Here is a 12794-nt window from a genome sequence, read left to right on the forward strand (position 1 = left end):
TTTTCAATATTCAAATAAGTTATAGTTTGAAGAAATTATGTAGAACAGTCAACTGGTGGCTATTAAGAAGACAGTACTGGTACTTTTTAGCATTTGGAAATTCGTCTATCATGTCTAAAAGGTATTAAAGAGTAATTTCAGTTTTATAATCTACATAGTAAAATCTTTTCGAGTGTCATTAAATTAACGACTGTGTTTCGATCCTTTGAACAAAAACCTAGTTTTTGCGAAAAGTCTAAAGTATTTAACTTTAAAATTTTACAAGATTAGTTGTAATTTCCGAAGATGGAAGAAACACCTATTTTACATTAATGTAGTGCGGTTCAACTGATGAGAATTACATTTAAGTAAGTGGTGTTTTATAAACCATGGCAACTGGATAGTATTCTGATTTCTTTACGGTTTAAAATATGATTTCTTTTCATTATGTATTCTATATACCTCTTTGCTGCCATAGAGGATTCTGGCCAGAGTTAAATCTGAGTGCAAGCCACATAAAAAACAATATATTGAAGTACTAGCAGCCGTTGATGATGATATTGACGGAGTTGAGGGCGGAGTGTTTATACTCATGGCGCCGTGTCGAGATCCATTCGGTGAGCTTGAGGACATCATGGGCGATGGAATGTTGTATCTGTAAGAAATGCATATATTAGCATTTATTTAATGAGAAGTTGATGGCAGAAACCTTCTGTGCTCCAAAGGTACACGTTCCGCGTCCATTGTCTCCCACTGACGCGCCAAGTAATTGACGCAGTCCTTACAGGCCAGTACACGATTGCTATTCAGTTCGTTATTGTTGTTGTTGTTGTTGCTTACTCCGTTGCTGTTGTTGCTGGCTTTTAGGCAAGGAAAATGCATCGCATGGGAGTTCATGTGCTCGGCACTCGTGGAAAGCCATTCCATTTTGTTGGACGCACAAAGCACTTTGCAAATGGAACAACTGCAAAATAAAAACGGGAAAAAGTCTTTAAGAGCTTCGATTCGCATACGCGAAATGCAGAGCTTATGCTTACGGATATTGTCCATGGCCGTTTTCGATGGGACCCTGCGTAGAGGTTGGCGAGCTGGGTCTAGAGTCGGTGCGTCTTATTTGCTTTAAGTCTCGGGCGGTATTTGAATTGGAGTTGTTTGAATTCGACTCGTAGGGCTGCAATAAAAAAATAAACAAAATATTTAATAAAACGTTTGCAATTCTTTTCACTCGACGGCACTCTCAGGAATGTTATACACAAACTATTTTAGTGCGCCGACTGACTCTTACAATTATAAAGTCCACAATACATATGCAGCAACTTATCTAATCAACTTTTGTCAAATATTTCGTACAATTGATTTCCCACTCAAGAAGTACCTTTCAAGTGTTGGTTCTTGATGGAACATATCCGCAATGGTTAAACGGAATCGCAACCGGTTTAAACCAATTTGCGTCGTGTACATTTATCATGGAGCCGACTTCCAATATAAGCCGCTTGAAGAACAACGCCAGTCAACAATAAAATACGAGTGCGCAAATTTTTCTAATCGCTTGCCGTTTTTTGTTTTTTGTTTTTTTTTCTAGTTCTATCCCGCTTACCACAATACTGTTCGCCTGATAGATAATGTTATCAGCGATGATTTAACACTCACTACCAATTCGACGTCGCTTGTAGTAACCGCAACGTAATTACATAGTATTATGAATGACGATTGATAAATATAGTATGTTAAACTTATAAGTTTAATGTTCGCGTACAGCTTAATCTTTATTACGAGCATATAAAAATTCGAAAATCTTAATTATGGACAGAACTTATTAGCTCTAAAGCAAAAAAATTAATCAAAGAAGCACATGCAAATAAATATTGTTAATATTTGTTTAAAGCTGCGACGACACAGATGTACTAATAGTACAATTTTGTGACGCAATTTCAAAACAAAATAAAATAAATAAATAATTAAATAGCGCGCAGAAAAGCTCCAGAAGTGAATAGTTTTACATTTTTATACTCGGAATGAAAGTGGATCAAGTACGTATGTATTACGTTAGATCTAGAACGGACCTTGACGTCATATTCATTTCTCTATTTGTGTGGATTTTTGGGTCGGCGTAGGGCACCTGTTCAAAGATAAAATTAACTCAGCTATGCAATTATTTGCCAAAGACATTGTTAAGTAAGACACGGGGTGCAAACAGACGACTTTGGTTAGCCAAAAATAAGAGGCAGTGACAAAAGTAACCAAACACAAAAGTACCAGCTATTCAAGAAGTGAAAATAAAATATTTTGTTTTATTGTTTAGAGCGCAAATAACAACAGTTATATACACATTTGTACGTAAGAGTGCAATGTGTATAAACAAGTCGTTAAACTCAGCCAAGGTCTGGCATCTGGCTGGATATTCTGGTATTTTAATTAGAGAGTTCCTAGGTAAATTATCTTAGACCAGTTCAATGTTGTTTAAATACTGCAAAAATGTATTTAGTTGAATAAAGACGTGAGAACCCTTAAAAAATATTCAAAATTAATTAAAGTATGTTGAAAGTGATTTTTAAAAAACCGAGATATAGTCGTTGATTAGATTGTTGGTATAAAATACTCCGTATTGGTGTTGTGCTCTTAATTTGAATTTGAAATAATAAAATAACATTTTTCAGCTTTAAAAGTTTGCAACAAATTTACTCGCAAAGTAAAAAAAAATTTAAACGTTAAAATGCAGAAATGTTAACCATTTTTAATTATTCCATTTGGGATTTCAAATATTAAAATCACTTGAAACTAGCGATCAGAATTTAGCTCGGAAACGGCCACACCTATTAGCGAAAGAGATTTGTCGATTTTTGAAATATTTTTAATAATTTACTCTATCTTGCTGACATTGTTATCAAATTCCAAAGGCCACTTGTGCGACAGAAATAAAATCCAGATGGAGGAAAAACCGGTTCACGGCTAAATGTGTTAATGGGGAAGGGGTTAGGTGAGTGCAAATATGAGTGATCAGGCAAAGTTTACACACTTTCTATTATATTCGTTGTTATTATTTGTTTAATAAATTCATTTTTGTTTTGTTATAATTTTTATTGTTATTTGTACTGTTATGGTATTTATTTTCGCTACAGTTGCCTCGCTCTGCCAGTTGTGGGCGCTTTGTTTTTTTTTTTATTATTATTTGTTAATGCCTCTTGTTTGTTGAAAATAAATAAAATACTATAAAAAGACAAAACAGTAAATATAAATGCACCTACAACCTACCCTACGTACGAACAACTCTACAAATTTTCAACAGTAATTAAACACAATATGGAACTTGTTTCACATTTGTCGTGGCATTACCTGAAATGGCACAGAGAGCTAAGCTCATCGTCGTTCCGACCACTGGAATGGTGTGTGGAAGGGGGGGGCGGAGGGGTGCGACGTTGCTTTCATGCATATCTTATCTTGACATTTGTTGACTTAAATTTGTTAACATGTTGACACTCGGCTTGCTGGCTTTGCGGCTCCAACCCCAATGACGCTGATAAGCAACGCATGCAAACTAATGAACACACACACACACACACTCACATACATATCACCATAAAAGTTCAAATGTACAAGCCCACTATCATCACGAAACGTTTCGCTATAATCCACGACATGCCAATGGATAATTGATATTGGGACGGCCTTCAGCACACACATGAAGTAACCATAATCGCGCAATTCCAATTACTTCACTATCACAACCAATCCCCAACAGCCAATCCCGTTTATGTCACTAATTTAATATATTAATCGTATCTATAGAAACTATCTATCTGTCTATCTATCTATTTATTCGGTGAGGCGATTTATTGCTGCTTGGTCGAACAGTTTCGATGTTATAGTATATACTCGTATATGTAGAAGCCGACGTAGTAGTTGCCGCACTCGTCACCTTTATTGCCACGCGGGTTCGTAGTGTTATCAATGGGGCACATTCTCTGGTGCTGTTAATCGGCCGAAATGTCGAAATGTTATCGCTGCAGCGCTACTGCTCCCATTAGCCACGTTGGCCCGCTCGGGTCCGGCGGGTCGAACAGCTTGTGCGCCTGAGCGCTTGAGTGTTGTATTCTTATATTTATTTTTATACAATATTATATTTGTAATCACTTTTCCTATATGTTTTGTATATAAAATTACAAGTATTTGTGCCCGCAATCTACGGCTAGTAAATTTCCATGTTTGCGCATTTCTACAGATACGACAATGACAGCTCCTCTATGGACGACAGTACAATAAATACAAACACACCATAGTATGAAAAACGAATATTCATCGGAAGATGTGCGTGTATGTAAATGTTTTCTATAGGAAAACTGATAGATGTGCCTTATGAATGCAGTCTTTTCCGACGGAAGTCAGTTTCGAGCAAATTTGTATATTGATAAGCAAATCTACGACTGGACTGTTTACTCATCTAATGCATTCTATTTGTAGCTCGCACAAATCTGACAACAAGAAACTGTTGCGCTGATAATTGTGAATGCCTATTTATTTTATTACCTGAAGTCTATTTTATATTAGCTTTAGTCTTACAATCAAGATTCACCATCCAGCTCACCTTAAAGCGCACATTGCTCGTAGAATCTGAATTGGCGAGTGACTTTTCTGATGGCGTATTGTGCCCGGCGAATGTGGTTGCATTGTTCACTCCATTGCCACCGACACTGACTACAACTCCGCCGGCACCGTACGTCGAACCAGAGTCCAGATGATGCGGTGCACCCGGAGATCCGACCACGGCGTTGGAGAGTGGAGCAGCCGGCACACCGCCTTCGGCCAAATTGGCATGTTTCTCGTTGCAGTTCGCACAGACTTGCACCATACCTGGAAGCAACGGGGCAAGCATTAGATTGATTGGACAAGTGTTACTGCTGTCTGATATTTACCCTGAGGACTAATTGGACTAGCGTTTTTGTAGACCTTCATTGTCTTGATGAAGGGATAGTAGGGCTCCCGTTCCGCATTTGGACAGCAATAGACGAGCCTCAGCTGTGAGGACGGCGTATCACAGCCGCAGGTATAGCAGACGAATGTCGTCCGCTCTGTCACCGGCACGGGCCGCTTGCGCAGGGTATAGGAGCGCTCCGCTTCCGGTGTGTGCGACGCCTGAAATTAAATCGTAATTGGAAATCATGAAACTAAACTGTCTGCAACACAAATCAGCTAATTGGGTATGTTTGGCACAAGCATAGCTGGCTTGATTGGCTTTGGCCCACTGCTTAACTGTAACTTTAATGGGAATTCTGATTATTATTGCACGATTTGATAAATTAGCATATCGCCAGCCGAATATTCAATCTATTTGGTGGAAAATACCTGTCCCTGCCAGTAGTCAGCCAAGAATGCAAATCGTGGCACAATGGCAATCGTGACATGTATTTCATGCCAAATTAATTCCATATCCAAGTCATAATTTATACAATTAGTGATAATTAATTTGATGCTCGCCATTTATCTGATGTGATTAACGGGCGCTGGAAATCGTTGCGAATTCAACAATCTGTTGTTGGTAAACAAAATTGAACATCTCGGCTATGTAGATAAGCCGACTTTTGTTTTCTTTTATTTGTTTAATTTATGCAAAACGCTTACTCAGCTGCTGTGTTAATGCTCCCAGGAAGTAGCCAAAATTAATTAATATATATGTATGTTTATACAAATGTAATGAATTCAAAATATGTATATTGGCATCGTTCGAGTGTAATCTAGTTTACGAAAGAAGGCCATCTACCCAAACTTTGTTCATTTTCTGGCTACACATATCGGAACTAATTTAATACGGGTAATTGAATTTTGTGTTATTTCGAAATATATTGAAGCTCACATGTTTATAGTTAATATGAGTTGTCCAATCAATTTATTTAATTGCATGCTAATCAAATGCGTGTGATTACATAAAGTCTGTGATATCTTCCAAAAACTGTTCTACATTTTTTTTTAAACTCTTACCCCTTAAAGCTTACAGAAAGTTAAGTTTGTTTCTAAGTTTTAACAATTGAAAGTTGGAAGGGAAAGTTTTCCCCAAATTGAAGTCTGAAATATGTATTTTAAATTATGATGCTTCGTCATCCAATATACAATTATATTTGACGAGAAATTAAATAAATGAGGTAACTATGTACTGAATCTCCTGGTATCTGTGTTCCTTCCCTTGATAAAAGACTCTATTTTCAGAGACGGGACTGATAAATAAATCTTCCCTCATCGGGTCTGAGATTCTATTTCTTCCCTTTTTTCTTGTACATACTTGTAAAAACTAACTTTAAACTAATTTTTGGTATATCTTTTGACCACATTTGGCTGTGAGTCGGGACATAGCTAGCCGGAAGCCAAATAATGTTTCCCCACCGAGTCGGATGCCTTTATTATATATTATTGTAATTTCAATAGATTCTACTCGGAACTTTTATAACTTTCATATTATTTCCTTATGACGACAGTCGACATACATATAACAAATAAATAAATTTGAGATATTTATTAGGGCCTATCTATTCAACGAGTACAACTTTACCAAGGTTAAGAAATGTTGTGCTTAAAGAAGTGGAAGTTTTTTTTTTTCTAAGAAGCCCGGTGTTTACTTATTTGGAAGCAACTAAGATGTTTCAATTAACACATTCCAGTAGAGTGTGAACAATACAAAACGTATTTGGGATGCCTATACTACTTATATAAATATTAGTCATAAATCAGGTTTAAATGGCAACCCAACATCAGCAACAAAAACCATTTTACATAGGAGTACATACTCAGACAAATGTATCCGTTGTTTATATGTATGTATGAAGTATAAATACGGATTTTCTTCTTCTTGTGTGTAGCCGCTTCAATTTGTATCTGTGCCAATTGAGTGTAGACATAACGTATCTAAACAAACAGACTGTATACTTTCCAGTAATATCTGGTGAACGCAAACACGCAAGCCGCATTCATTTATTTTATTAGGCACTAAGCAATTTAATTGTTTGTTTACTTTTCTTATTTCATTGTGTGTCAGATTTTTTGACATTGATAGGCGCGCATTTTTATTACACAATTGCCGACGGTCGACTGTCAGTCACCGGACGAGTCCATGGATACAGAGCGCGCCATATGTGTGCATTTCACAGTACAATGTCTACAATAATATACAATCTGGACAACGTCATGTCATCCATATTTATTGATCTAACGAGGGGCGGTCGGTCAAATGGTGTCGTCGGCGTCCGCGTCGTCGTCGTCGGCATCGGCATCGGCGTCACTGTCTGATTCGTCGCGTCGTTGGCTTCTGTGAATGTTGTTGTCTGCCTCTCTGTCCAAGTCCACGGCAAAAAAAAATAATAACAAAAAAAAAGCGTCAGAGCCGTCAGAACGACTGTCAGCCGGCTTTTGGAACGAGTTCGTCATTTTGAACATTTTTAATGCTCGTTTTTCATGTTTGCTCGTTTCATATTGCCGCCGCCGACGCCGCCTCCATTCCCCCTGCTCTAACAAACGATTCTTGTTGTTGTTTCTTTTTTTTCATGTTGTTGATAAGCATTTTGAAAATGGGGGTCATGACCGTTTAATAACTTTTGATGAAGAAGTTTTTTTCACAACTTTTGTTTCGTTTTTTGTTACTTGTTAATTATAAAGTATGAACAATTTTTGCTTTTGTTGCGGTTGATGGAGTTGGCGAGCGATTGTTAAATTGCCTTGCGAAAAGTATCTTATTGTCAGCTCTGTATTCTACTCTATTCATAGAAACCAATAAGTAATACGACGACTGTTGTTTAAATGTTAAATGCATTAGCATTGCTTCTGTCATTGACACAAAAGTATAAAAACATACATGATTCTCCCAAAGATGGCAAGAATGGAAACGTACATATTGTATATGTATATTTTGTAAACAAAGATGAATTGTATTCGATTACTTACTGACCCAAAAAACATTTTATTCGGACTTCTTTGATTGACGGAATGTGTGCGCTGTTTTCCTTTCAGATCGGATCGATAAAATAAATAAATATGTATTTATGTTTGTGTTTTGCCTTCGTTACCTGACCTTTTGTTATAAAAATCTTTAGCAACATACAATTGTGTTTATTACAAGAGTTGTGCGGGTTAATTAGAGACGCTCAAAAAGCTGATGAAATTCGCAAGAAGTAATTCAGGCACTACTGCTTAATTTCCCTTTAACTTTAAATATGCCACTACACTAAATTCTGCTCGATATATTGTAATTTTCCAAAACAGACCTTACCAGTTCATTAATTTGTTATCTTTTATATTTTCAAACTTTACTGTACTATTTCCTCTTCAATTACCATGGTTTCTGATTAGCAAAATTACATTTTTAAAGTTATAATGGATAAGCGCATGAAATCTTTTACTAATGAAGTGGCGAGAATTCACAGCCATCAAAAATTGTTGATGGAGTAACACGAGTAAAATTCTCGGTCCGGAACTAAACAGTCGGTAAGAATTGCAGTGTTAGAAAATAGCTTTAAATGGTTGTATTCAATGAAGTGTTGGAAAATGGCTTGAGAAGCAGATATGTAGCTCAGTAGTGAAGACTGAAAAGTATTGACCTTTAGTTCTAGATCTAGTTATCAAATAAGAAGACACTTGTTTTAAATGTGTATGAAGACTAGAGACAAGCTTCAGTTTATCCAGTTCTCAAATGAGAAGGCAGTTGGTGTTCTTAATTTGTATGTTGTTTGACACAATGACCAGAAAAAACACAAGAAGTGAAAGCTCGAGCTTTTTTTCGGTTGTTAACAAAGGATGAAAGTAAATGATGGAGATCTCCAACGTAACAACACTACTAAACTCATGAAGCAACAAATTATATAAAACTAATAATAAGTTTTGATGGGCCGATAAAATATAAGAAACTATAAACTAAAAAGTTGTAGTTTTTAAAATAGGGACTAAAAGATAATTAAATACTTGAAAGCTGGTCTTAAAATATGGCTAGAATGTTGATCTCTAGAAATGAATGATGTTTATGATTGTTATCAACAAAATGTTTTAGTTGCAAAATACTAGGTATACTTGATTTAAAAAAGTTGAATCATTAGATGTTTTAACTGCAAAATACTAGCTAGACTTGCTTTGAAACAGCTCAATCACTAGTCTGCTTCAATTGGATCGATTCCCTGAGGAGCTTTCCAGCCAGCCACTAAAGATATGACAAAAATACTGACAAAATTTGTCGATTCTATGCCACTCCGATGTCTGACAGTTAATAAAAATGTAGGCTTTAGAACATTGAACCATAATAATAAATAAATATTATAATTTCTTAAACCAAAGTTTCATTGTTTTAAATAAGTATGTTGAATTAATGAATTTATTGGAACAAATATATGGCACTGATTTAAATACTTTTCTTACAAGAAGTAATAATAAAATCAATTTCAATCAATCATTGAAGCTATTTCTTTAATACAAGTATGTACTATATTGCTAATATTTTCCCTTTTATTTGGAGTTAAATTCTTTTCTTACAAGAATTAAGTATAATTAAAAACTTTCTGCAAAAATAAAATCAACTTCAATCAATTATTGGAACTATTCGTTTAATATGTACTATATGTATTGCTAATATTTCTTTTTACCTGACTGTATGTATATATGTACATATGTATATGTGTACAGAGCTACCCGGAAATTTATCTGCCCTGCATATTTGTCAATAGAATTGTTAGTTTCGTTTTATCTTTTTACTATTTACTTTATCTTTTTAAACCACATAGTATGTAAGTCAATATTGAATACGTAATTAATTTACAGAACGTAGCGTACTTACAATATTTTGCAAAGCAAATAAAAAGCACTCAATAGTGCATATAAAAAATACAGCAATGATAATATTTTGCAACAATCAATTGCGAAATTCTCGCCCATATCCCAATATTTAAAGTAACTTGATTAATATCTTTTTTATGAGGGGAAGGGAAATAGAAGCCTGCCATGCCATACCTTCTCATGTTGCTGGTCCTTTAGGATCAGGTAGGTTTTAAGTTTCTTGTAATCTTTCCAGCCGTTGGTATCCTTGGCTTTAAAATTCACTGTTGCAGCAGTTGGTGAAGAGGCGGTGCCGTTGCTGCCACCATCACCAACAGTAACGGTCATGTTTTGTGCCATTATGGGGGCAATACACCACCACAGCGACGCACAAATTAAGCTTTAACTGTAAACACAATCACAATCACAATGGCGGCGGCAAGTGGCCGCTTCAAGCATCGCTTGAGTTTTCACAGCATTTCAATAATCAACGATTATTATCTCAGAGAGTGTAAGTGGGTTGAGTAAATGATTCACTTCTTTCAACTATTTGTTTTTATTATTATTGTTGCTATTATTGCAGTTGTTGTTGTTGTTGGGCACAGCGATTAATTAATTAGATGGCTGTTTCTCTTTCGCTCTCTTTATGGGACCTCAATTAAGACACGAAGTAAATTAAATTTAATTGAAATTGAAATAAACGTCATGTGCACTTGGGTGTGGAAACATTGAGCACGCTGCCGTGCATGCATCCGGATCCGTTTAAAGCCGCTAGAGAGGCGGCAACGGTAAGTGCTGCCTGCTTGTAATTAAGCACAAAACGCTCGCGGCGCCGACGACAGCAAACACTGAACGCGCGAATTCCGCACACGCGATCGGTGGTAGACCCCGCGAAACGATGATGCCGATTAAGAGGTAACTAATTATGCATTACATGCATTGGCCCGGCCATGAGAGTGCTGCCATAAAACGGCAACTGAATGAATGCCGTTTGCTCGCTGCTTATGTCGTCGGCACGTCCGCCCGCCCGAGCCCCCCAAGCGATTTCGAGTCCACTTGTTGCTGATGCTCCCTAGCTGTCAGCTGATGGCCCGCTCGCCATGGTCGAGTGCAATTGAGCGCAAACAAGTCAAAGCACACACACACTCACACACACACTTAGACATAACTAGTCCACCAGTATCTACTTATATATATGCATTCGTTATATGACGTCCTGCTCTCAGTTGGAAAAGCCCCAACGGTAATTTAAACAACAAAAAAAGCGGGAAAAACAGATAAAAAGCAATGTTGGCAAAATGCTGTACATACAAAGTATATCTATATCTATATACATATGTATATATGTATGTGTACTGCACCATCTGTAAACACACACATGCATGCACAGGCATGTCTATTTGAAGTCAAGTCAAAACATCATACGAGTATCTGGTCGCTTTTTCAGTGTGTAAAAATCTAGTTAAAATTTAATAATAATAAACAGAATTAAAATAGACCATCAAAGCTTTACCAAATGCTAAATGAAATGTGAAACTCAGTTTTCTCACTCTTAGCGACTAATAGAAAACACAGAAAAAATCCAACATACACGGACCAAAAAAAAATTTATATAAATTATGGAATGAATATGTACTTGTATTTCATTTTTCGCCAACTTTTTACAAACGAATAATGGGAAAAAGAACAGCGAAAATAACTTTAAATATACCATAAAAACAGTCTGGAATGTTAAATGAAATGAATAACTGGATACTTTTTCTAACTACTTGTATTTGCAAAACATTTAAATTTATAGTGCTGTATTTTGTTTGGTAACAACTGTGTTTTTACACCGTTTAAAGCAATTATCATTTGTCCATAATATTCCAGTATTTATTTGAAAATGTTCATACTCGTAGGCTAGTATTTGCAAAAAAGGCCATTACTGTTTATGATGTTTCGAAACAATTATGAATATCTCATGTCTCGTTTAAAGATAAATATTAAATTGATTATTACTCGAATTTTATTTGCAGTTAACTAAATATAAATCCAATTTGTATAATACAAATAATTTAGACAAATAAATATGAATTAAGATCGCATATGAAAGGTACATAAATAATTTACTATGAGGAAAAAATCATCGATAATTAAAGTAGCAAATAATTTTATTCACCATTTGGAATTTATATTTGAATATTGAAATTAAGTTTAGATATTTTAAACATATATTCAATCTGAGAGATTTACACATGAAAAATATATACAATGTAGTATTATCTATGATATGCTCACATGCTAAATGCAGGGGAAAGAATTGGTTTAAAGAATGACTTCAAAATCATGCCTGAACTGCTGTTCATGAATTTTTTTAATTAGTTTCCAAAGCTACTTTTGACAAATATGCACATACGAGTATGTACGAGTATGTACTTATTATTTCCACAAAGACTCCATTGAAAATACTAACGACGATAGCTAACTTTACAATGTGGAAAATGAGAAAATGAGGAAAAAGTATGGCCTTGCACAAAAACAATAACAAACAACGAGAGTAAACAGCAATAACTCTGGCATAAGCAAATGTGGCATTAAGTTCAAATAGAGGGCAATTGAGGCAACCTCCATCGCCACAACCCACGGATATGTGGAAAGTCTCAGACAAGGACGTTGGCGTGCACTGAGCAAGTTTTGCAAACAGTTGGTCTAGAGGGAAGGTTGGATGGGGGGGAGCAGGTTAGAAGGGGCAGGCGTGCCAATAATTGTTTGACCCACTTAAATGCAAATGTGTATGTATGTGTGTGTGTGTGTGTGTGTGTGTGTGTGTAACTTGAAGTAGTTGCGGCAGTTGTTTTTGTTCTTATAGTTAGTGTTGCTGTTATTATTGTTATTATTATTCTTGTTGTCGCTGTGTTGCCATTGCCGTTGTGGTTATTATTATTATTATTATAGTTCTTGTTGTTTTTGCTGCAGTCAGGCAATTGGAGCGATATAAATCAACAGCGGCACGCAAATAAATCACGTTAAATAACCGATAACAAATACAAACAGGC

General features: G+C 35.9%; 1 protein-coding gene across 4 annotated transcripts in view; it reads right to left on the bottom strand.

Moving 5' to 3' along the window:
- LOC115620035 (AF4/FMR2 family member 4) overlaps positions 1-12794 on the bottom strand; it is a 90076-nt gene that overhangs the window by 51173 nt on the left and 26109 nt on the right. For 2 of the 4 annotated variants that reach the window (XM_030513147.1, XM_030513146.1), the window contains exons 3-7: positions 4890-5109; positions 4562-4827; positions 1017-1150; positions 689-943; positions 442-634 (exon numbers count right to left, since the gene is read on the bottom strand). In XM_030513147.1, coding sequence (XP_030369007.1) covers positions 442-634; positions 689-943; positions 1017-1150; positions 4562-4827; positions 4890-5109 — 1068 coding nt within the window. Of the gene's footprint in view, positions 1-441; positions 635-688; positions 944-1016; positions 1151-4561; positions 4828-4889; positions 5110-9951; positions 10410-12794 lie in introns of all 4 variants that reach the window. The other 2 variants (XM_030513148.1, XM_030513149.1) reach the window with 2 other exon arrangements.

The sequence above is a fragment of the Scaptodrosophila lebanonensis genome, unplaced genomic scaffold (assembly GCF_003285725.1).
Source record: "Scaptodrosophila lebanonensis strain 11010-0011.00,11010-0021.00 unplaced genomic scaffold, SlebRS2 tig00000001-arrow-pilon, whole genome shotgun sequence".
Taxonomy (NCBI): Eukaryota; Metazoa; Arthropoda; class Insecta; order Diptera; family Drosophilidae; genus Scaptodrosophila; species Scaptodrosophila lebanonensis.